Below are 24261 nucleotides of genomic sequence, written 5' to 3' on the forward strand. Positions count from 1 at the left end.
TGATGATTCGATGCTCAAGAAACATTTCTGTTTATAATCAATGTTAAAAAAAAGTTGCGCTGTTTTTTTTGGAAGCAGTAATGCATTTTTTCATGCTGTTTATTTTTTTCCCAAAAGAACCACATTTAATTGAAATTGATACTGTCAATTTTGATCAATTAAATGTATCCTGTCTTAATAAATGTTTAGTTAAAAATCACACTGTTTTGAACAGTAGTGTACAGTGGATGTTGCCTTAAAGAGCTGTGTCTTTGTGCGTGTAGTTATGAGGCCTCATCTACAGTGGAAGGCACAACAAACCACTCCCAGAGTCAAACAGCTGGTGCTGCTTCTTCCTCGTCTTCATCGCTTCAGGCCGAGAGCTTCAGATCGGGGCAGGAGGGAGACTTCTCTCTCCCACAGTACGGAGTGCAGCACATCCCGCAGACTTACACCGAGCTCGCCGAACCCTGGATCAAGGTGCCGTACACACAGACACACACACACACACACACACACACACACACACACACAAGATCCTGCATCAGGTCTTCAACTCATTAAAACGACCATTCATGAACAAAAAGAACATAGCTTCCATGTATTCTTAAACCTATATAAGACCCAGTAGTTCACCCAAAATTAAAATGCTGTCATCTTTTACTCAACCTCAAGTTGTTCCAAACCTGTTTGACTTTCTTTCTTCTATGGAACACAAAAGAAGATATTTTGAAGAATGATGGTAACCAAACAGTTTTGGTTCCCATTGAATGTCGAAATAATTAGTTTTTCTGCAGAAGAAAGAAATTAATACAGGTTAGGAACAACATAAGAGGAGAACATAAGAGAACATAATACCATTTTGCATGGTAGTATTCTTCTTTTATCATTTAATTTGTAAAGATTTTGTCAAAATCGGATATGTAACAATGTACAAAATCTTTCTGTTGTTTCTATTTTATTTCTTTTTCAAATTTGCAGTGAAAAATATGACCCTGCTGATTCTTAATGTTATATTATCTGACGTAAACGGTCTGTTGTGTGTTCATGCGCTCTCTCAGGTGTTTGGTCTGGAGCTGGTTGGCTGTCTCTTTTCCCGTAACTGGAACATCAGGGAGATGGCCCTCCGGCGGCTGTCACATGACGTGAGCGGGGCGCTCCTGCTGGCCAACGGGGAGCACTCATTGGCCGGGGCGGGGGCGGGGCTGGGCACGGTGACCGGAGTGGTGGTGGTGGAGTCCTGCTGTAGTGTGCTCTCCATGGTCTGCGCTGACCCCGTCTACAAGGTCTATGTGGCAGCACTGGTGAGAGGCTTTAATAACACTCATGCTTGCCACTGATACAGCATCTGAAGGTATAGGGTTAGCATACTGAATAAAGAAGCAAGACAACCTCACTTCAGTAATACTGTCAGTTGTATATTAGCTGTTCGACATGACAGTAACACTTTACAATGTAGTTCATTAGTTAACTACCTTAGTTAATATGAACTTAGAATAAACAATACTTCAGCATTTATTAATCTTAGATGATATTAATATCAACTTTTACTAATACGTTATTAAAATCAAAGGTTGTATTTGTTAACATTAGTTAATGCACTGTGAACTAACAGTCAATTCAAGACAGCTGTATTTTATTAACCAACATTAACAATGAGAAATACGTATATTACAGTTTTGATTAATCTTTTTTAGTTCATTTTAGTTAATACATGAACTTATGTTAACTAGTTAACCTTATTGAAAAGTGTTTCCGACATGAGAATTAGTGCTTCAGTCAGTATCACTGATTCAATAATGGGTTCTTTCTGTTTTTGTCGCGCCGCTCACGTCGGGTGTAGACAGTGTTTTTGCAGCTGTGTCACTGTCTTGTCACACTTGTTTACCTGTCACTGGCAGTCCTTTCACAAAAGTGTACATGCTTAGTGCAGAACCGTGCATCATCCATTTATATTTTCACACGGCTCCCTGCAATACTCAATTCTGATTCTGAGTCATCGTGAGGTCATAAGATGTTCAACTATTTACTAGTGGCAATTAGGGCTGCAACTAACGATTATTTTAATAATCGATTATTCTGTTGATTTATTTTTTTTCGATTTATCGATTAATCGGATAAATACATTTTAAAAAAGCATTAATTTCCATCCCTTTATTCAAAAACTCAAGAACTGACAGTGCAAATTCCCAGTGAAAAAAATCCAGTGCAAAAAAATGGACTAACACAAAAAACACACACGTATGCTTTACATATGCCAAATATATAGGCTTTTTAAAAATAAAGTGCACAAAAAGATGTATAGTTTTGTTTAAAGGGACCCGAGCTGTCAGAATAATAATTTATAAAAAATAAAGAAAAATACAAATCAGAAAACTTGTTCTCTACACTACACTCTCACACTCACAGATGCAGACAGTCACAAACTTGTTTTTTTGTCAAAGATGTTATAATCTTTAACAAAATGTTTGACATTATTTGACAAGCAAATGCACACAAAAGACAAGTCTCCCACATGGATAATAGTAGAGATGCAACGATTACAAATTTCTAGGCCGATTCCGATTTTTCATTGAGTTTGAGCTGCCGATACTGATTTTAGCCGATTCCTTTTACATTTTTTCTAACCACTTTACAGCACACACACACAAATATTTATTTTCTATATTTTCTTTAATAGAACATTTTACATTTTGCATAGAAATTTTTTTTAACAGATAATTGCTATAAAATAGAACTATATAAAATTCTCCTGGTGTGGGAAATTCACACATATCTAAATTGCAGTGTTATGGAAGAACCGTTTCTTTCTTTTCACATACAATATCCAACTAAAAAAATGTGATCTATTTAGCAAACTAAACATCTGTATGAAAACAGGTAATGGCAATAAAATAATACATAACAAATAAAAATAAAATAAATATAGCCTTGCAGTATAAAGATATTTATCAAAACACACACACAGGCCTATTGCAATCACTTGTTCAATAATGGCAAGTTTTTTTTGCAAACAGAAGCATTTCTGCTTTGTCACCAGATAGTCTGTTTCTTCTCTCTTTGCCACATGTCCAGCCAGACTAAACAAGCGCTCTCTGTCAACGCTTGTACATGGTGCAGAGGGGTAAACTCGGGCAAGTGCAGTGAACGATTGGGAAATAATAAAAACAAGTTTAAATGGGTAGATTTTCTATAAATATTTTTGAGTCTTCATTTTCTTTTCTGACATAGCCTACTCCAGTTCTTGTTAAAACAGACCAGACATGCAAATTCTGTGCATTTTGGGCACTTTTTGTGTGAAATCATATTTATTTTGTCCATCAAAAGTGTGCTTTCACTTTAATTGAGCGCGAGAAGTGCAGCAAAAATAGACTCTGCACTGAAACCCCCGCTTCACTGCTGCTCACGCCACGCTCATGCTCTCGGTGTGATTGCACTCATTGAAATAATATGCACGCCGGTATGGAATGCCAAAGCTGACTTAATTAAAAATAAATAAATACATAAATAAATATATGAAGAAATGTAAAAAAGCAAAAATACATAATTAAATACATAAATAAATATACAGAGAAATGTAAAAATGTACAAATTTATACTTTTATTTCCTTTATATATAATTGTATTTTTTCACACATTTATTTTTTTATACATTTATTCATTTATTTATTTCCACATTCATTTATGTATATATATATATATGTTTTTATGTCTACATTTATTTATTTTCACATTTATTTATTTCTACATTTATTTATTTCCACATTTATTTATTTCTACATTTATTTATTTCTACATTTCTTTGTCCGTATGCTAATGAGGGGGTGGATAGGGCTGGTAAGAGCTTGTGTTTATTGTCGATGAGACTCACACACCAGCGCAGAACGCGGAGAGAAACCAGCACACATTTCACTGACTCCTACGCAAGCATATTGATCAATGAGTTTGAAACGCGACTCAGTACACGGTTTACATTCGTGTTTCATAAATTCGTATGCATAACATTTACCATTTGTTTTTTTATACCATTATAAAAAAAACAATACAATGGATTGACCACCTCCTATGGTGTGTAAGGTATTTTGCAGCTCATCCTTTCCGGGCATATAGTGAAGTTTCTCTGAGTCATTTAGGGTGTACTCACACTAGCCAGTTTGAACCGTGCCCGAGTGCGTTTGACCACCAAAGCGCAGTCCGTTTGACTAGTGTGAGTGCTCCGAACCGTGCCCGGGCGCGGCTCGATTAGCCGGCCCTGGCCCGCTTGGAAGAGGTGGGCCAGAGCACGGTTCAGTTGGACTCGGGCGTGATTGTTGTTTTTGTTTATATTGTTGTCCATTTATCGAACTTCCATAGTCTTAATTATATATATTACTATGTAGTATGTACCAATTTACTAATGTTCAAACACACTCTCTCTCGCGCAGACACACTCAGACTCTCGCGCTCGCTCGCGGAGTTCACTTCGCTTTTGTCCAGTCCGGCGCCTCATAGATCTGTCCCGCTCTGTTCCGCACTCAACTCAACTCAACTTTTTTTTATTTAGACTCAAACAGCTTGGCGAATTATTGACTGATGTAATAATCGCGTGACAACAAATTGATGATGAAATTCGTTGCTAACTCTTTTAATAATCGATTTTTATCGATTTTATCGATTCGTTGTTGCAGCCCTAGTGGCAATAAGCAGGATAATTTCGCAGTGGGGTCTTGTATCACCCTGAAGAGTTGTATTTTGCATAACAATCTGCTGACTACACGTTTTATAACTCCAGGTCAGGCCCCTTAACTCTCTGGGGTCGAGAAACGCGCCGGCGCGTTTTGCTGTTTTTTTTCCACATAGCAGCAACATAGACTTAAAATACTCCGTCATTTTTGGTCATATAAATAAAAGCAATACATGATTATAAACTATAGAGGGTCTTCTTTTTTTTGTGTACACTCACATTAACATCAAAACCGTGTGCTTTTGTAAAATGAAGAAAATAAACAGGGTGTGCTTTCTGCCTCTCTGTCTCCGTTAAATTTTTTTCTGGTGCACGTCTCTAAACTTAAACAAAGCTCAGCGAATACTATTCACACAAGCATGAGCAAAATATCTTTATAATCATTTAAGTTTGTACTTTTAAAATATCTAATTCAAAACTAAAATAAATATTCTCTGTTTATGTAATCTATTAAAAAAGAGAGAGGTGTCAGCCGATCTCATTATCGTTCTCTCAGCTCATTATTCTGCTAATGTGACACGCCCACGGAGAGCGCGCGCTATTCAAACGCAGATGATCTGAAGCAACACATGCAAAGTGTCAACGCCCCTCATAAACGCAACATAAACACAACAAATGTAATCATCAGATTAATGTAGCCTACTATTTCTTCTTGCGAGGCTGTGTGAGGAGTAATCCTGGGACATTTACCTCAGAACATGTGCTGTTTTTTTTCATTACGAGGAGCAACGGATCCATCTGATAAGTAAGTTATTTATTATTATTGTTCTAATCGCGATATCATAGTGTATGTAAACCGCAAAAAGACTGTTTAAATATGAATCGCGTCTGTGTGTGAATGAATGAACTGAACAGTTTTTACCAAACCCTATTACTATACTGAGATGAGTGAAAATCGACTGAAACGTGTAGAAATAACGTTATAATGTCTTTGTATTAGCAACGTATTAAACTGCAAATTAATATTTATGCCCTAATATAGGCTCATAAAAACAACAAACGATATGCCTATGTTACAGACAAAATATGAAAGACAACATTTTGTTGACTAGTTTTGGATAGATTATTAACTGTTTAATGTAAAATATGCTACTGCCACATCGAATAAGCTTTTGTTCACCAATTTCTGCTCAAATGTTATATATTAGGCTATGTTTGTTTTGTCAAAAATAGAGTCATCAAGTAGGATGCTATTATAGTGTTTGTTTCAATGTAGGCTTTATTCAAACTAATGAATCCTTAACTTTGAAATATGTATGATAAAATGTATACTTTAGTTTTTACAAAGAAATATGAAATATCCATCTGAGAAGTAAGTTATTTATTATTATTGTTCTAATCGCGATATCATAGTGTATGTAAACCGCAAAAAGACTGTTTAAATATGAATCGCGTCTGTGTGTGAATTAATGAACTGAACAGTTTTTACCAAACCCTATTGCTATACTGAGATGAGTGAAAATCGACTGAAATATGTTGAAATAACGTTAAAATGTCTTTGTATTAGCAACGTATTAAACTGTATATTAATATTTATATGCCCTAATATAGGCTATCATAAAAACAACAAACGATATGCCTATGTTACAGAAGAAATATGAAAGACAACATTTCGTTGACTAGTTTTTGGATAGATTATTAACTGTAGCCTAAACTATAGACTACTGCCACATTGAATAAGCTTTTGTTCACCAATTTCTGCTCAAATGTTAAATATATTAGGCTATGTTTGTTTTGTCAAAAATAAAGTCATCAACTAGGATGCTATTATAGTGTTTGTTCCAATGTAGGCTTTATTCAAACTAATGAATCCTTAACTTTGAAATATGTATGATAAAATGTATACTTTAGTTTTTACAAAGAAATATTACACTTGAAATATTGTTATTTTAATTGTTGCTGTAATTGTAACCTTTTTAATAAAATAGCAAATAATATATTTACAAGGTAGATGTAAACAAAATCTTAAAATGTCAATATAAGCCTTCTCTTCAAAGTATTTGTATTGTGTTTTATTAGTGACAAATTTGGGGAGAGGATACATATCCAAAACTTTCTGAAAATACAGTATGAGAATTAACTACACAATTACTAGAAATGTTCACCTTGGATATTATACAATTTGCAAGCAAAAATACAAGTGGAAAAATACTATTTTTTTATAGATGTTTCCAACTGTGAACCAATTTTGTTGTATATATACACATTTCTTTTCTTGTGTCCTTGTATTCTTTCTTGTGGCTCAGTGACACACGTGTGAAAAGCTCATTATGCAGGCTCATTAAGCAGGTCTTTTGTCTTCACAGGTGTGAATCAGACCATTATACATGAGTCACGCCCATTTCGCATATTGCCTTTCCAAACAAAAAGTGTTTTACTAAATTTAAATCAATGTATTGTTTTATGTGAATGATTTGGAAGGATGATTTTCAGATCATTTTGAAGCAAAAATCCTAGGCGAGAACATCCATTAGTCAAAGGTCTTGTGGACACATATTTAGTATGTGTTTTGTGGCCTTATTTCAGAGACTTTAAGTTTTAGTTTTTTCAATAACCATGCATAAACAATATTCTCTCAAAAATACAAACATGTACATACATCTTGCTAACATATTATGGTAGCCCTGTTTGTGCTATATAGAGTGAATTTACACCTTTGCCATTAACATGTTTATAAATAACTGAAAAAAGCACAAATGTTAGAGCATGTCAGAATGCTCCAGGACCCCAAAAACACATAGGACCGCAGAGGGTTAAGTTTGGTAACCACTGGGTTACATTCATGTTTCTGTGAAGCAAGGATCTTTTATAATTCAAACACTCCAGCCCTAATTATGTCCATGCAGTTTGGTGAAGTGCCGTCACATGTGAGCTTATTTACCCACTGTTTCACATGCCTGACCCACTGCTCTTATCGTGTGAACACTTCTCTCCTCATGTTGACAGCGTGTGATGGTTCTTTTAAGATCACATGAACGAGAGAGATTGTGGCACAGCAAAAGGAAGTTGCACAATCCTGCACTAACCAAGATCTCCTACAGTCATCGGGGCTGGTCAAACCCGAGTATTGGCTTCTCATTTTAGCTTGGTGGCCTTTGCTCTTTTCATTTAGCTTCATTAACACCACAATTCGGGACAAAGGAGAATGTTCACATGACCTTGTCAGAACGGGTGACTGAGCCACATTGAGGAAGATGTGATCACTTTGCTGATCTACTGGCTGGTTTCAGTGTCCTCCATCATACCACGGGGGCATCCAAATTGGACTGGGCAATATAGATAAAAATTTCAACATTTTTCCACAATAATAACATTTACTGCAAAATAATAAAAAATAATCCAGGCATAGAACCACTTACTGCTTTTTACTAAATTAACACAAAAGGAACATTTAATATCTTATTTTTTTTGTAGGCACCAATATAAATAAAATGATTTAAAAAATGTGTGGTTGTCGCAACAAAGCAAGTTCTTTAAAGAATCCTGGGTCATTAAAAATCTTAGGATGTCCTTCAATAAAGAGTAGGGGTTTAACCCCGGCATCTTGAACAAATCTGCCCATTGGCCTCTGCCCACCAACATGGCTCCTCCTAATCATCCCACTTTTAAATACTGATTGGCTTCATCACTGTCTCCTCCACCAATAAGCCGGTGTGTGGTGTGTGTTCTGGCACAATATGGCTGCCGTCGCATCATCATCAGGTGGTGCTGCACATTGGTGGAGATTCCCCTCTTCCATATGTAAGTGCTGGGTAAAGTGCTGTGTGACGAATTATTATTATTATAAGGTAGTGTTCCTTTTGACTCTTTTCACATAGCACTTACACAAGTACTCATTCCCTAATTTTATATTGCAAGTAAAATGATGCAATAATTCCAGCAAAATGCAATAATACCAATAATATTTGATCTCCCAGCCCTACACCTATAGACTGTTCTTTCAGTAAAAATGTCAAAAATCCCAAGAAATAAAACCGAAATAGCGCAAAATACCGTTTCATGGCCCTTAATACTTTTTACTTGCCATTGGCTGGTGTGCAAAAACATCTTCATTGAATACAATGTCTAGATATTTCTTTTTCTTTTGTCAACTTTGATCTGAGGTTATCTGAACCAGGCCAGAGTACTAAAGTGCAACAAACCACGCTGGCTAGTTTTAAAGTTCACTTCAAACCAGGAAGTCTGGAAACAGCAGGGATCCTCAGACTGAAGCTGGAAAAGAAAGGTTTATTTTTTTCTTTCTTTCATAACCTATTTCTCCTCCTTAAAAACAACAAACAAACAACAACAAAAAAACAATAGCTCTTGCTGCTTGGACTTGGTGTCTTTCCCTCAGGCTCTGTGCTCCAGTGAACCGCCTTTATGAAAACAGCAAGGGTTTTGTCCATTCGGGGCTTTCCAGCAGTTTTCCTATATTCTTCAAACACGCACCAGAAAAAAGGGCTGTCTTTATGAACTAAAAATACTACAGACAAAAGCTTTCAGGATGTTACCTAGTTTTAGACTGCTCTGTAAACACTGCAGTCGTGTAGCGCTTTGGCTGATCTGAAGTCTTCTTGTGAACTAAATGTGGCGAGTTCAAATGTCATAATATTTTACTATTTATACTTGACGTGGAGTTATTTTTTGCAGGCAGAGGAGAATTATTTTATCCTTTTGTGTGTGTGTGTGTGTGTGTGTGTGTGTGTGTGTGTGTGTGTGTGTGTGTGTGTGTGTGTGTGTGTGTGTGTGTGTGTGTGTGTGTGTGTGTGTGTGTGTGTGTGTGTGTGTGTGTGTGTGTGTTAGTTACTTTGTGCTCGGGAGGGGTGTGTATACTATGTTAATCAATGCTGGGCTGCGCTCCATTGCACTGTGATATCAGTCACCACTCCCCAGCTCTCTGGGAGTCAGGGTCAGGGTGAACTCTTTCTCTCTCACACACACACACACAGTGTAGCACTGTTAATGTACTGTAGTCAAGCCGATCACAGACCTCCCGGGAGAATACCCTGGTAATGCAAAAAATTAATAAACTGCAACTAATCACATACTTGTGTTTGTGTATAAAGGCTATTCAAAGAAAAATGCGTATCAACTTTTAAAATGGAGAAAACACATCTCATTTCTTTTGTTGTTGACGTCAGAGCCAATCAAACTCGGTCACTGTGTTTCTACATCTAGCCGTGTAGGCAGATGCCAACATGGACATTTTCAAATTCACAACACTCAAACAAACAAACAAACAAAATAAGTGAATCCACATTTGACCGTAAACAATTTTGGTACTATATTTGGCCATCACATGATGCCCAGTGTTGGGATGCCTTATTTTGTGATTTTTATGATAAAAATTGTGATTCTGATTGAAAATGTTTTTTTTGATGATGATGATGTTGTTGTTTTTTTTTAAATATCATCATCTTTCTTTGCTTTGCTTGTTTGTAGCACAATTTGACCAAAAATGATGTAATTGTATGTCAGTATGACAATAATAATAATATATTCATAATTTTTTATTATTTTTGTTAGTTATTATTACTAAATATGATTTTTGCATTCCTAGTTATTATCATTACTAAGTATATTAAACAAAATAAATAATTTCACTGTAAAGTAAAAAACGAATATTTAAGAAAAATAAGAATTTTATTTTATCGTACAACTAAATTTCCAATATTAATATTTATTGCCATCTTAATTTCTTCATTTTTAAATGTTAAACAAACATGCTTTTATTAAAGGAATAGTCTTAAAGATTCTCTTTTGTTGACAAGCACTTTCAGGCCTGGTTTCACAGACAGGGTTTTGTTTAAGCCAGGATTAGGTCTTAGTTCAATTAGGACATATAAGTATCTTTTATAAACGTGCCTTAGAAAAAAACATTACTGGTGTGAATTTTGAGACAAAACAATGGCACTGACATATTTTAAGATATGCTTTCAGTTAAAACAGCTCAAACATGCATTTTAGTCCAGGATTAGACTTGAGCCTTGACAGTGAAACCGGGGGTAAATATTTCAATTAATCGTGCATCCCTCTGTGTCCTGAATCACAACTGTCTGAGAACCTATCTTGTGCTCAACACAGGACTAGATCCACAACACAAGCCACAGTCCTGAATTTGGCAATATCGTTTGTGATCTGTATTAAGAGTCAATCTTTACACTGTTTCAGAAAACCCTGCGAGCGATGCTGGTGTACACCCCATGTCACTCTGTGTCAGAGCGGACTCGCCTACAGCAGCTGCTGCGGCCCGTGGTGGAAACCATACTGGTCAAGTGTGCAGATGCTAATAGGTACTGATTGGGTTCTAGTCGTCACGCATAGTTGATAAATGAGTTGCCTGGTGTAACTGACCTGATCCAGTATTCCTCCATTATTCAAAGCTAGCTAAAAGGGGAATGATCACAATCAGAAGGTCTGGTATACATCATATCATTTCTAGGCTGTCATGAAGTTAACAGGCTATTGCCACCTAGTGGATGGGTACTGTAGGCACAGACAAATTATTGCTGGTGTTTTGTTGAAGAGTAATGATATTGTAATTTTTGTTTAAAAGAGTTGTCAGTATGATATCAAATGTTACTGTTACTCCACCAGAACTCCCTGGGCCCGTATTCTTAAAGCTTCTAAGAATCCTCTCAGAAAACTCCTATTTTAGCTTAAAAACTTCTATGTAGGAGTCTTAGCTTACGAGCGATTCAGGACCGATCTGAGAGCAACTCTGAGCAAATTTCATCTAAGTAAGGAGACGGGGCTGACCCTGTTGCTATGTATGACACAATCTTTTGAAGACTGTGATTGGTTGGTTGTCCAAGAAGGAAAAAAGAGAGCAATTTTCAAGGGTTAGTTCACCCAAAAACTAAAATTCTGTCAGTATTTACTCACCCTCATGTTGTTCCAACCCCGTAAGACCTTCGTTCATCTTCGGAACACGAATTAAGATATTTTTGATGAAATCTGAGAGCTGGATCACTCCTCCATACTAGTCCATAGGCTTCTTCAGGGATTGAAACTTGCCAGCCCTGAAAAGTCATTAAAGACATTGTTAAGATAGTCCAAGTGACTACAGTGGCTCAATCTTAAGTTTATCAAGCGACGAGAATACTTTTTGTGCGCAAAATAAATAAATAAATAACGACTTTATTTCAACTATTCATTTCCTTCTCTGTTGGCCTCTAGTCAGTTAACTTAGTATGATTGCGTAGAGCTACGTCATGTGTGTGATGCGTGTGACGTACAACAACAGAAGCTTAAGCAATCATTCTAAGTTAACTGACTAGAGGCTATTCTTTGCACTAAATTTTTTTATTAATACGGGCCCTGGTCTTAATGTGAATTATTCATTGGTGCATGTTATTTTATTCATTGGTGCATGTTATTTTAAAGTAAACAATCTTTCAGAATCTAGTAACTGAAAGCTTTTCACTGACGTCCTCTTTTCCCCATCCAATCAACTCTTGATGGATAATCACGTGTTTATTTTTAGTATCCCTTTGAGTCCTATTGACTTTAAATGCTCTTTTGAAGGGGGTTTGATAAGTGTATGTGTTTGTCTTGTTGTGCTCATAGTCGCACCAGTCAGCTGTCCGTGTCCACTCTACTGGAGCTGTGCAAAGGTCAAATGGGGGAACTCGCTGTGGGCAGAGAAATCCTCAAAGCAGGTACAAATTTGTAATCAGCAAATCTGTCTAATAATGAAATATCCTGAAGTTTGCTGGTGGTTATTATTCCGTGAACAGCTTCCTATTTCTTATTTTTTTAAATTGAAAGTGCACCCAGAAAGGCAAATTTTGTTTTTTTGGCTGGCAATCTACAAGAAAAGCATCATAAAAGTAGTCCATTTGACTTTATTAACGATATTCCATGTTGTTTGAAGTTATGTTGTGTCCCAAAAGACGCACTATACACTATGCACTCAACTGTCTAGTGCAGGGGTGCAAAACCCAACCCTGCTCCAACACACATACCTGTAGTTTTCAAATAAGCCTAAAGGACTTGATTAGGGTTGAAGCTAAACTCTGCAGGGCTTTTGCACCCCTGGTCTAGTGTATAAGTTTTAAAAGGTTATTTTGACAGAGTGCAAAAAATGTCAAACATTCCACACTTTTTTAATTTATTAAATACATTTTGACATTTTCAGTGTGAACACCCTACTCAAACTTTATATTACAAAACCGCATAGAATAGAGCATAAATATGAGAATTGGGATGCACCTATACTTTAGCTTTGTGTGACGAATAAGAAGCTTGCATTATTAACTTATAAACTTACCCTTTTTTTAACATTTGTTTAGTTTTCAATGGAAACATGTTCATCTCTGATTTTCCATTAGGCTCTATTGGTATCGGTGGAGTTGACTATGTCCTGAACTGTATCTTGGGCTCTAAAACGGAGGCAAATAACTGGCAAGCACTGCTGGGTCGTCTGTGTCTGATCGACAGGCTCTTACTGGAGTTTCCTGCTGATTTCTACCCTCATATTGTGTCAGGTGGAGACTGCAACCAGGCCCAAAACCTTGTGGAGAGGTACAGAAATACATATCTCACTGAGCTTCTGTTCTCCGTTTATGAACCTTTATAAAAGTTTGGCCTTTTTGAAACCCTGTAAACTATTTTCAGGACATGATTGTGTGTTGTCATAATTTTCCAGTGATAAGATTTTAAAATTATAAAGTTAAAAACAAGTACCGGGATTGTAGATTTAACCTAGGATCATTTCTTTCATATGTAAGCAAAATGGACATTATAACTCTAATGAATCAGAATCTAATAAAACTGAATCGAGGTCAAAATCAAATTGATTTGGGACATCTGTAGTGTTACCCATCACTCACTAAGAGCTTGCTAGATTGGTATCTGTTTACATTTTATTTGGCGAGCCACCCAACAGCTGATCAGCCAAATTCAATGTATTAAAGTTTTTTTCTACTCTTGTCTTGAGTAAAATGCTGGTAAAAAGATTTTATTGAAAGTGTTAGTGTAACATAGCGGCCGATTCTTTCATGTCTCATCCTTCTTAAAGTCTTTGCCAAAGGTGCTGTCTGTGCAACCAGACCTTTATATCAGATGACATTGTCTCACTAATTGTATGGGCCATTTGGGTCACACCGTTGCATACACAGTAAAGCCCAAAGTATACTTCGGCACGCACATGTGCAAGTGACTTGAGCACTTGAAAGTAAAGTCCAATGGATAGTATGCATCCGCCGAACGCGTCTTTCCGTGCTCACGGCCAATGGAGTATGATTTGTAAAGCTTGCATGCATACACATGCTGCACATGTACAGCTGTACACTGCCTAACAAAAAAATTAAGTATACCTGGGCCTTTACTGTTGACTGCATCACAGATCCCATTAGAGCAGGCATTAAGATATTTTGTGAGTTGTACCAGAGTTGCAAGCAAAACATAGCTCAATATTTATTCAGTTCTTGATAATTGAAACCAATTTAAAAAGGAAAGGGAAACCAGTTTGCAGCCTTTTTGTGTAAAGTGCTTTCCTGTATTGGCATGGGTTTAAACTCCCATTATCTTGCCTTTGTAGGTACCAGAAGCTACTGCCTCTTCTAAGTTTTGCGCTGCAGTCCATCGATAATTCTCACTCCATGGTGGGTAAGCTTTCTCGTCGTGTCTTCCTGAGCGCTGCCCGTATGGTAGCTCGTGTGCCTCATGTCTTTGTCAAGCTTCTGGACATGCTCAACGTCACCAGTTCCACTCACTACGCTCGCATGCGCAGGCGTCTTCTAGCCATCGCTGAGGAGATGGACATCCTGGAAGCCATCCATCTGGGAGTGGACGACCTACAGACGGGGCACAATTCGCTCTCCAATGCCTTCCTCGAGCCCACCGCCCCCCATAACTCCCCGTGTGCAACTGAAAGGAACTCGCCCACCCATGGTCTACAGCAGTCAACCGCCAAGGTGCCGCTTTCAGGTCAAGCCAGTTCAACTCCTGTAGATGATATAACAGAGAGACTCTCAAACATAGTCACAAGCCCTGCTGAGTTTCCAAAGCCCCCTATTCAGGCCCGAAACAGACCTAGTCAATGTTTGAACTCCCCCTCATCCAGTCAACCCCCAAGCCTTCCTTCTCTGTCCAACGCCTCAGCCTTCCCTCCAGAAAACCACAAAGGCCTTCCACAGAGTTTTATTCTCAACAAACTCCCCCAGTCCTCGCTGAGTTCCCAGCGCAAGTTGCCAGTCCAGAAGGGATTAAGTGGAGGTGCCTGTAGTGGGAAGGAGCCGGAGAAGCTGCCCTCCCCGGTGTTCACCCAAGCTCGACCGCTTCCCTCGAGTCACATCCACTGGCCCAGACCCTCTCGACCCTCTCCATCTGATGGAGCTAAAGCTTTAAGCCCAGGGACAAAGAGCAACATGAAACTGGACCTTCAGGAGGGCAGGTCCAGAAACGAGGTGTGCTGCAGTGGCGGTTCGGCTCACATCCCCAGCGAGGACACGGTCTTCACACCAGTCGAGGAGAAATTCCCCGGCATAGATGCTTCGGCCGATCTCAGCTCCAGCATGGAGGACCTGTTGGAGGCCTCAATACCTGTGGCAGACAGCACCGTCACCTTCCAGTCTGAAGTGGCAGTGCTGTCACCGGAGCAGGCCAACACAAACGACGACACCTACAGTGAGGACATGACCAAGAACCAGAAGTGCAAGGAGAAGATGGAGGCTGAGGAAGAGGAGGCGCTGGCTGTGGTCATGGCAATGTCCGAGTCTCAAGATGCCCTGCCTATCATCCCGCAGTTACAGGTGGAGAAAGGAGAGGACGTGATCATTATTCAGGTGGATGTAAGTGCATGGCTATTAATATCATAGTAAAATGAAATATCATACAAAAATAAAGGTGACTCCTATACACTGTCAGAAATAACAGCTTACCACTGGGGCAGTACCCTTAAAAGGACACCTCGGCACCTTATTTACCCCACAAAAGGATGCATATTAGTAGATTAGGCCCTGTTTAGACCGGGTGTTAAAATCCGTTTTGGTCGAGAGAACATGGTGCTTGGTTGGTTTTTCATTTTCAAACCAAACTTGGGTCTTCTGCCGACAACGATTAAAACTTTTCAGGCTAGTGCGCTTCCCATAATGTTTACGCATCCGGTCAGTAGGCGGAGAGCCTTTTGTGGATGTTTGAACACATTCGATCGGCCACATGAGTGTTTACACTACGAAAGCAATCCGGTCTAATGCGTTTTCGACTACCTCTGGAAGTAGTCAAAGGTGGAAAAGCTCAAAAGGTTTCAGACCCCGTTTAAACCTGTATTAGCGTCCTCCACTTGTGATCCGATCGAACAAACCCGTCTTAATACCAGGTGTGAACGGCCTTGGTGTAGTAATATATACCATTAAGGTTCCACCATGAAATACAGTACAATAAGGTTAGGTATGGTAGAAATAAGGTACAAAGATGTCCCATTAAGGGCACTGCCCCAGTTAGAAGCTGTTGTACCTCTAAAGGTTTTCTGAGAATGTGGAAAGAGCTTTGACACCAATAACATCTAGGTTTTAAACCTTGACTGTTAAATCATTCAGCCTTACGCAGGCTATGCTCGTGTACAATTTTAAGATAAAGTTTATTTGGCTTCATTTCTCCCCACCTTTTTTCCTTCTCATGGTCAGACACCAGAGACACTGCCTGGTCATACCAAAGCAAAGCAGCCATACAGGGAGGGCAAGGAATGGCTAAAAGGGCAACAAATTGGCCTGGGTGCTTTTTCGTCATGTTACCAGGCTCAGGATGTGGGCACCGGTACTCTGATGGCTGTCAAACAGGTGAGAATATCTGTTACACACACCACCCAATACTTTTTCCTAACACTTTATGGGGGATCTGTGTGTTTGAATAGTTGTAAACGGAAATTTATGAAAATTATGCGAAAATTCTGAGAAATTATGTTGACGGGTCACTTACTCAAGGTTGGACACCCCTGGGGTATACAAAAGCACTAAATATGGACACATGGGGGCTGAAAATGTTTTGTTTTTGGCAGCTATTGCAGAACACATACAGACACGATGCTTGATTGAGATTTTATTCATCAGGTGACGTATGTGAGGAACACCTCCTCAGAGCAGGAGGAGGTGGTGGAGGCACTGCGAGAGGAAATTCGCATGATGGGTCTCCTTAACCACCCAAACATCATCCGAATGCTTGGGGCAACTTGTGAGAAGAACAACTACAACCTTTTTGTTGAGTGGATGGCAGGTGGGTTGTCCACAAACTTGCAAAGAGTAAAGGTGTTGTCAGTGGGTCCAGTATTACGTCTTAAACTTAAATTGCTTGTATCCATGCTTATAAATTAATCACTGCTTAATGGGACGATTCTGTATTATTTATGCCACATTGGCAACCCTAACGTAGACTTATTATTAATAGCCTAATAATTAATATGCCAAACTCAATCAAACTACCTTAAAATTCCAGTTGTAAGCTAAACTGTGGTCCTTAGTTTGCCAGGTATTCTTTCTGAGGATCAATACACATTAGTAAAAAGGGTCTATTTTAATTTCTTTGTCTACAGAATAACTTTTTTTCGCGGCCACTGTACATTTACATTTAGTCATTTAGCAGACACCTTTGTCCTAGCAACTTACAAATGAGGACTAAAGCAAGCGAGTCATCAGTCATCATGAAGAGGCAAAAACTACGCAAAAAGTGCTCAAAATACAAAGTTCAGGCATTGCTTAGTGTAGCATAAGCCGGAAAATGGAGGATTAAAGGAAAGGGAAAGTTTTTTTTTTAAGAGGTTAAGTGCTCACAGAAGAGATGAGTTTTCAGCTGTCTTTTGAATGTTGTCAGAGATTCTACATTCCGGATGAGGGTGTTGAGATCATTCCACCAACAAGGCACCGTGAACGAAAATTTTCTGGAGAGTGATTTTGTGGCTCTCTGTGATGGCACCACAAGTCGTCACTCATTAACCGATCATAAGGATGTAGACTCGTAGAAGCAAGTAAAAGTGGGAGGGAGGACCTGTGGTCAATCTGTAAGCAAGCGTCAATGCCTTGAACTTCATGCGAGCAGCGAGTGGTAGCCCGTGCAGAGAGATGAGGAGAGGAGTGACATGGGCCTTTTGGGCTCGTTGAAGACTAGATGGGGTGCAGCATTTTGAATCATTTGTTGGGGTTTAATTGCACAGGATGGAAGTCCAGCCAGAAGAGCATTGCAGTAATCAAGCCTAGAAATTACCATGGCCTGGACAAGAAGTTGTTGCATGCTCAGTTAGGAAAGGCCTGATCTTCCTGATGTTGTGCAGTGCAAACCTGCATGATCGAGCTTTCTTTGTAATGTGGTCTGTGAAGGTCAGCTGGTCAACAAAGATTACTCCAAGATTTCCGACTGACCTTGATGGGGTGATTGAGGATAAATCTAGCTGGATGGTGAAATCGTGCAGGAGAGACAGATTGGCAGGGAAACGAGAAGCTCAGTCTTTGCCAGGTTGAGCTGCAGGTGATGTTTCTTCATCCATGCCGAGATGTCTGCCAGGTGTCTGCCAAAGTGTTCGATAGAGATTGATACATACTCACGTCAGATGGGTCTTTTTCATTTGCGCCATTTCCTCTCCACTGTCCTAAGTTTGGTCCTGTGTTCACGGAGAACATCAGATAACCAGGGGTTGGAGGGAGTAGCACGTGCTGGCCTGGAGGAGAGAGGGTAGATTTAAATTTAAATGTAGCCCAAAAAATTTGTTAATTTTTTCCCAGACTGCATTTTCTAAATAGCCCAATTGTGCAGGAAAACCACGACCCGGGCAACACTGAATCTCACAGTTCATAATCAAAGTAATAATCCAAGGCACTCGAATTGTGTATACAAAAAAGTAAAAAGCCTTTATTGAATCATGGCTTCTATCATTAAAATTGGTGACAGATACACCTACGCGTTGCGGCTATTGCCTTCGTCAGGGTGTGTCTCACAGTTCATTATTACATTAACAAGAGGCCCTTTTGGCTATTTTCCTCTTTGTAAGTAACAGTTTTCAGAATGACTGTTTTACCAGATCTGTCCTGGTCCATAAAAGTCATACTTGTAACTCCTCTGTTTTCCTCAGGTGGCTCAGTATCTCATCTCTTAAATAAATATGGCGCATTTAAGGAGGGTGTGGTCATCAACTACACCGAGCAGCTCCTACGAGGTCTCTCCTACCTCCACGAGAATCAAATCATACACCGCGACATCAAAGGTAAGCTACTGGAACATGGCTACAGAAAGCACTGCTATTGTCTCAAACTGGGAGGAATGGTTTCCAGCGTATTCTTGTGTCCTTTACAGGTTGGTTTGGTGGATAGAAGGCAGTGAATTTTTCAGTAAAATATTTTTGTGTTATAAGCTCTGTTCCAAACCTAAGCAGGTTCCTACTGCCTACTGAGATAGCATCATACTGTAGGTGCGCTCCCAACTTTTTTTCCTTTTCAACTCTGTTGCACAGCATTGGAGCTCTATTTGTGTAACGTGGGGTTGTTGCCCAAGTGTGGCGTTTCATTTCAGTTCTGCTGCCTTAGATACATAGTTACTCTCTAAATAGGCAGTAGACAGCAAGGCAGCTCACTAGGTTGTGGAGCAGAGCTTTAGGGTGTGTTCCCATATTTATGGTCTCCTTTTAACCTGTGTTAGGTGCCAATCTACTAATCGACAGCACGGGCCAGAGGTTGCGGATAGCTGATTTTGGGGCAGCAGCACGTCTGGCTTCAAAAGGCACGGGTGCGGGGGAGTTCCAGGGTCAGCTCCTGGGAACCATTGCCTTCATGGCTCCTGAGGTAAACATTTGAACTTAATGGGATACTTCAGCTCTGGGAAGATGAATGTGTATTTAATAGTGGTCATTTATATAGTAGAAATGTGAAATTATTTTTGAAATTGAAGCATTCTAGACTGAGAAAAGGCAGAAAATGTATTTTTTACTCATGTGGCTGAAAGACAACAACTCCCAGAATGCACTTTGCTGCCCTTACGAGGCCAAGTCACTCCCTAACCACGCCTACCGGTTACAGGCGGCAGTACCCGAAAAATGTCTCCACACATTCTCTAGGCTTATACATACTCTAGTAACAGTAAAGGTTTATAAAAAGAACCACAACCAATGTGAGTTATAACTTTTAATTAAAAAAATAATTAATATTAACACTTTTACACTCAAAGCTCTTCCAGAGCTTCAGCTGTTTACTTATTCACAGTATTGCCCGTCAGGAGCTGGATATCTCCGTCTGATATCCTGGACAACACAGGTGGGCAAAAAGAGGCGATAGCCTTTACTATGTCTCTCGCATTGCAGGACCCATTCCATAAAGTGATGGTAGGCTGTTAGGCGTCGGCGATATTGTCTACAAAACCGTAACGTTAAGCACAACGTTAGCAATGCGAACTATTTGCACATACAGTATGCTAGCATAGATGTAAATATAACAACAATAGCTCAGCTGACTACGCGGGAAGAACATTGTGATAATGCCGAGTGTCCAAACTCTGTTTATTACGTCTTAGTAAAAAAAGAAAAACAAAGCAAATACTCACTTTACACTGGTTTTCCGCCTGGAAAAACAATTCATCTGTTTCCAAGCGTTTCCAATTTATCTCGTCCAGAAGAAAATGGCATCGCTGAAATTCGTGACAGCAATTGGACTCCCTATCTGTTTCCATAGGCGCACAGAGAGAGCGCTGACACCGCCAGTCCGCCCCAGCTGGAGTCTGGCCGGGCTCGAGTCAATTTTTGTTCCCCTGCTGCAGCAGCTGCTCTGGCCGCCTCTTGTTCCTCCATCTTCCGCAACTGTTCATCGCTGTATTGCGGCTCGTACAGGTAGCCGCGAGCATCAGATGCGCGCAACAGATATTCGAAATCCCCTTCTGCCATTTCAACTTCAAAACTCGTAAATCGTGATTATACAAACTTTCTACATAGAGCAAGAGCCTGTTAGCTTAACTTCTACAGAAAGATGGCTGACACTATCTTTATTTTCTGTGAGTGAGATCCTGCCCCATATGGGCGTGGTGAAAACATGCGGAACTAGCTACTAGTACTGGCTGTAGTTTTAAGCCTCTGGCCCAAAAATCCTCTGACACAAAATGACGATTTTTGGGTCATCGGAGGATTTTTCCCAGACTAAAAATACATAAATCTCTCATATCAGGGGGATATGAGGGGGGGGAGCACGGTAATTCGAAAATATTACTGGTTTTCTACTGATACAAAGCTTAATGCTAAATCCTGAAGTATCCCTTTAAAAATACAAAACCTGCCTGTTTACTACATAAAACATGTGTTGATGGAAGTGTTTACCCTGAAGTGTTTAAACAGGCCACTGTTTAAAGGATTAGTTCACTTCAGAATAAAAATGTTGTGATAAATATTCACACCCATGTCATCCAAGATATTCATGTCTTTCTTTCTTCAGTTGAAAAGAAATGCAGGTTTTTGAGGAAAACATTCCAGGATTTTTCTCCATATAGTGGACTTTAATGGGGTCTAACGGTTTGAAGGTCCAAATGTCAGTTTCAGTGCAGCTTCAAAGTCTCGACACGATCGCAGCTGAGGAATAGGAGTCTTATCTAGCCAAACATCTGTCATTTTCAAAAAAAAAATACATTTATATACTTTTTAACCACAAATGCTGGTCTTGCACTAGCTCTGTGATGCGCTACACATTACGTAATCACGTTGAAAGGTCATGCGTGTTCCGGTTAAAAAATGTAGGGTAGGGCAGGGCGAAAAACTCAATCTCATCCAACTTCAAAATCATCCAACACCGTTGTTATACCTTTTTATTAATATATATTTTTTTTTTGTAAATGGCATTTGACTTAGTCTTTGCATGTTTGCTTTGTAAACACTAGATCGGTACTTCCGCCTACATCACAAGTGACCTTTCAACATGATTGCGTAATGTGTGATGCATCGCAGAGCTAGTACAAGATGAGCATTTGTGGTTATAAAGTATATAAATGTTTTTTGGGGTTTTTTTTTTTTTAAATTGTCCACTATATGGAGAAAAATCCTGAAATTTTCATTCTGTGAATCATTTAACTTCTGTGTTCCTTGAACGTCCAAGTCAGACACAAAATACCAAAACTACTTTTCACAACTTGCATTTAAATAGGACAGTTAGAGCAATAGCAAAGTTTATTTTGTTTGCAATATGTATTTGATGCATTAAATGCAAACATTACCGCCTAAATATGCTTCTGTTTTGGGTTTTAAACTGAGGCACACAATACTCACTTTGCTTGGGTCCAATTAATTCAACTACTTAAAGGAGATGTAGAAGTTAGCCTACTCAGACTCTGCTTAAAGCTTTGGTTGGAAATTGAGAGACTAAGAGAAAGAGACCTTCCCAGACAAAAGAAAGCTTGTTCATTTTGAGGAGGTTTCAGTAATGAATACCCTGCTGAGGGAAGCAGGGCCAGCTGAACTGCTTCCTAATTAAACAGAGTTTGGGCACACAATAACAACAACAACGACACAAGGGGTCGGCCTATTGTGGCTTCCACAAAAGAACTGCAATTTACTTTCATTTCAAGTTACTCAGAGATCTAAATCCACTTTGTCCTATTTTCCTGACTGGCCACGTAAGTCTGAACACCACACAGAGAGGTCACCAGACTTGACCACAGTTTTGTGAAAGGACAGTGACCTCTAAATGTCCAAAGCTTAGAGAGCAAGTAAAGTTGTGCACCTATGACGTGGCATGCAGAACACAATATCAAAAAAAAAAAAATTCTGTAAAAACTTGAGTCGCTGCAGTTATAAAACATTTGGATTGTCTAAGGTTGAATGGTTTTGAGTGCATGTGTGGAATTGGAAGATATCAGAAAACAGCCGTTTTAAGATCACATATCTGCCATAGCAAATCTGCGGTTAAAAACAAACTCAAAATCGATTCTGAAATTCTCTGAATCGTTGAGAGAAGCGTGATGCATCAGAGAATACATTTTTTCCACCCACCCCTATTTCTAAAGGGGCCTTTATTTAGGAAATTCACAGAGGATGGAGAGTTTAGGGCTGCAGAATATCCTTTATGCTCTTACCCTGACTCATGATGTGAGGTTCTGCATTCCAGGAGAAAATGCGTCTCTTCTTCAGGGGACATGACAGAATCTCTCCCCCTCTCCATGTTCTTTAGAGGATAGAGCAAGGGTGTCCAATCCTGCAGAGTTTAGCTCCACTCCTTAGTAAACACCTGAACCAGCCAATAAAGGTCTTCAGGATCACTAGAAGCACACGTGTTTTGGGGCAGATTGGAGTTAAACTCTGAAGAACATTGGCCCTCCAGGAGCAGGACTGGACATCCTTGGCATAGAGAGAGAAAGGAAGGATTTACACACAGACCTGCCTGTGACAGCCAACGGTCTAGGTTTCACCGGGGAGTTAGTAGCTAATGGTACCAGCATGTGATTCAGAATGGTGGGTAGCTACAGCTCAGGAGGTTATAGCACTTTGCATTTTATTGCTGTCTTTTTGTGGTTTGTTAGCTTGTATAAAGTCTAAGCTTCATTTAGAGAAATTGCGTAATAAAAGTTTCTGATATTTACCATTTGTGATGTTGCACCATTTTCTCATACAACAAACTTAAAGAATAATCAACTCTGTTCATTCTTGAAGTGAACGTGCCTGTATGATGATTATATTTACTATATTAGACTGCCACATTTAGTGTGAGTACAGAATGACTCGTTCAGAGTGCAAATACCTGTGTCGTCTTACCCATAACATGCTGTAGTGCTTCATATCTGGCTTGAAGAGACACTTGCCAAAAGCCTTTCATTTAGTCTAGCATTGAGAAGAGCTGGAGCTTCTTCAATCAACTCATCATAGAGCTGTACCATAGACTGGAAGACTCCTAGATGACCTCCAGCTCAAATAACCTGCTGATGAGACTCAGGCACTTGATAAGGGCCACTGCCTGACAGCTACTCCAAGAGGGCTTCAACCTGGTAGGTCGCAGGTCTTAATGATGAGCATACGGACCCCACTGAGAAGCAAGACACAACCAATGCAGCATTTAACAAGCTGGGGTCACTACACCAGTGAACAATAGCAACAGGAGTTTATAACTCTCTGGCAGCAGAATACTACTACTTTTTTTCTTCTTTTTTTTGTGAAAAATAATTACTATTCAGAATAAAATATCCATCTCATCGATCTCATTTTCTAAAGATGTTGAAATGTGCAGTCTACCAATAACATTAGAGCAACAGCACTAGAAACACCCACAATCGACTACACTTTACAGAGTCTTGTGACACAGCGACAAAATTCGCTGGCAGTGTGAACGCTGCTAAAGGGCCACCTGTTTTATGGGTAATGGGACCAGTGGGTTGAATGGTGGTGGTTGTTGCTTCACCTCTCCCCATCCACTGGCCAGGCTTGGTCTGTCTCTGATAAGCTGGTAATATTTTGGACACTCAGGTGTCCAACAAGATGGTAAAGAGGGTATCCCAGCATCATCACTGCTTTTAGTACTGCTCCAAGCAGTGACCCTATGTCAATTAACGACATAAAGAAACAATTCTTTGAACAGAATGGCTTCGTAATGAATAGCATGTCTCAAAGTTGAGCTAAATTCTGCAGAGCA

At 39.4% G+C, this 24261-nt stretch overlaps 1 protein-coding gene across 2 annotated transcripts in view; it reads left to right on the forward strand.

Moving 5' to 3' along the window:
- The window catches only part of map3k1 (mitogen-activated protein kinase kinase kinase 1, E3 ubiquitin protein ligase), a 75935-nt gene that overhangs the window by 43064 nt on the left and 8610 nt on the right, over window positions 1-24261 (forward strand). For both annotated transcript variants that reach the window (XM_077243312.1, XM_077243313.1), the window contains exons 9-18: window positions 264-459; window positions 1041-1283; window positions 10856-10977; window positions 12254-12345; window positions 13018-13210; window positions 14229-15480; window positions 16315-16467; window positions 16738-16900; window positions 18747-18878; window positions 19310-19452. In XM_077243312.1, coding sequence (XP_077099427.1) covers window positions 264-459; window positions 1041-1283; window positions 10856-10977; window positions 12254-12345; window positions 13018-13210; window positions 14229-15480; window positions 16315-16467; window positions 16738-16900; window positions 18747-18878; window positions 19310-19452 — 2689 coding nt within the window. The remainder of the gene's footprint in view (window positions 1-263; window positions 460-1040; window positions 1284-10855; window positions 10978-12253; window positions 12346-13017; window positions 13211-14228; window positions 15481-16314; window positions 16468-16737; window positions 16901-18746; window positions 18879-19309; window positions 19453-24261) is intronic.

Source organism: Siphateles boraxobius, unplaced genomic scaffold (genome assembly GCF_051911475.1).
Source record: "Siphateles boraxobius isolate OS27281-9 unplaced genomic scaffold, OSU_SipBor_1 25, whole genome shotgun sequence".
NCBI lineage: Eukaryota > Metazoa > Chordata > Actinopteri > Cypriniformes > Leuciscidae > Siphateles > Siphateles boraxobius.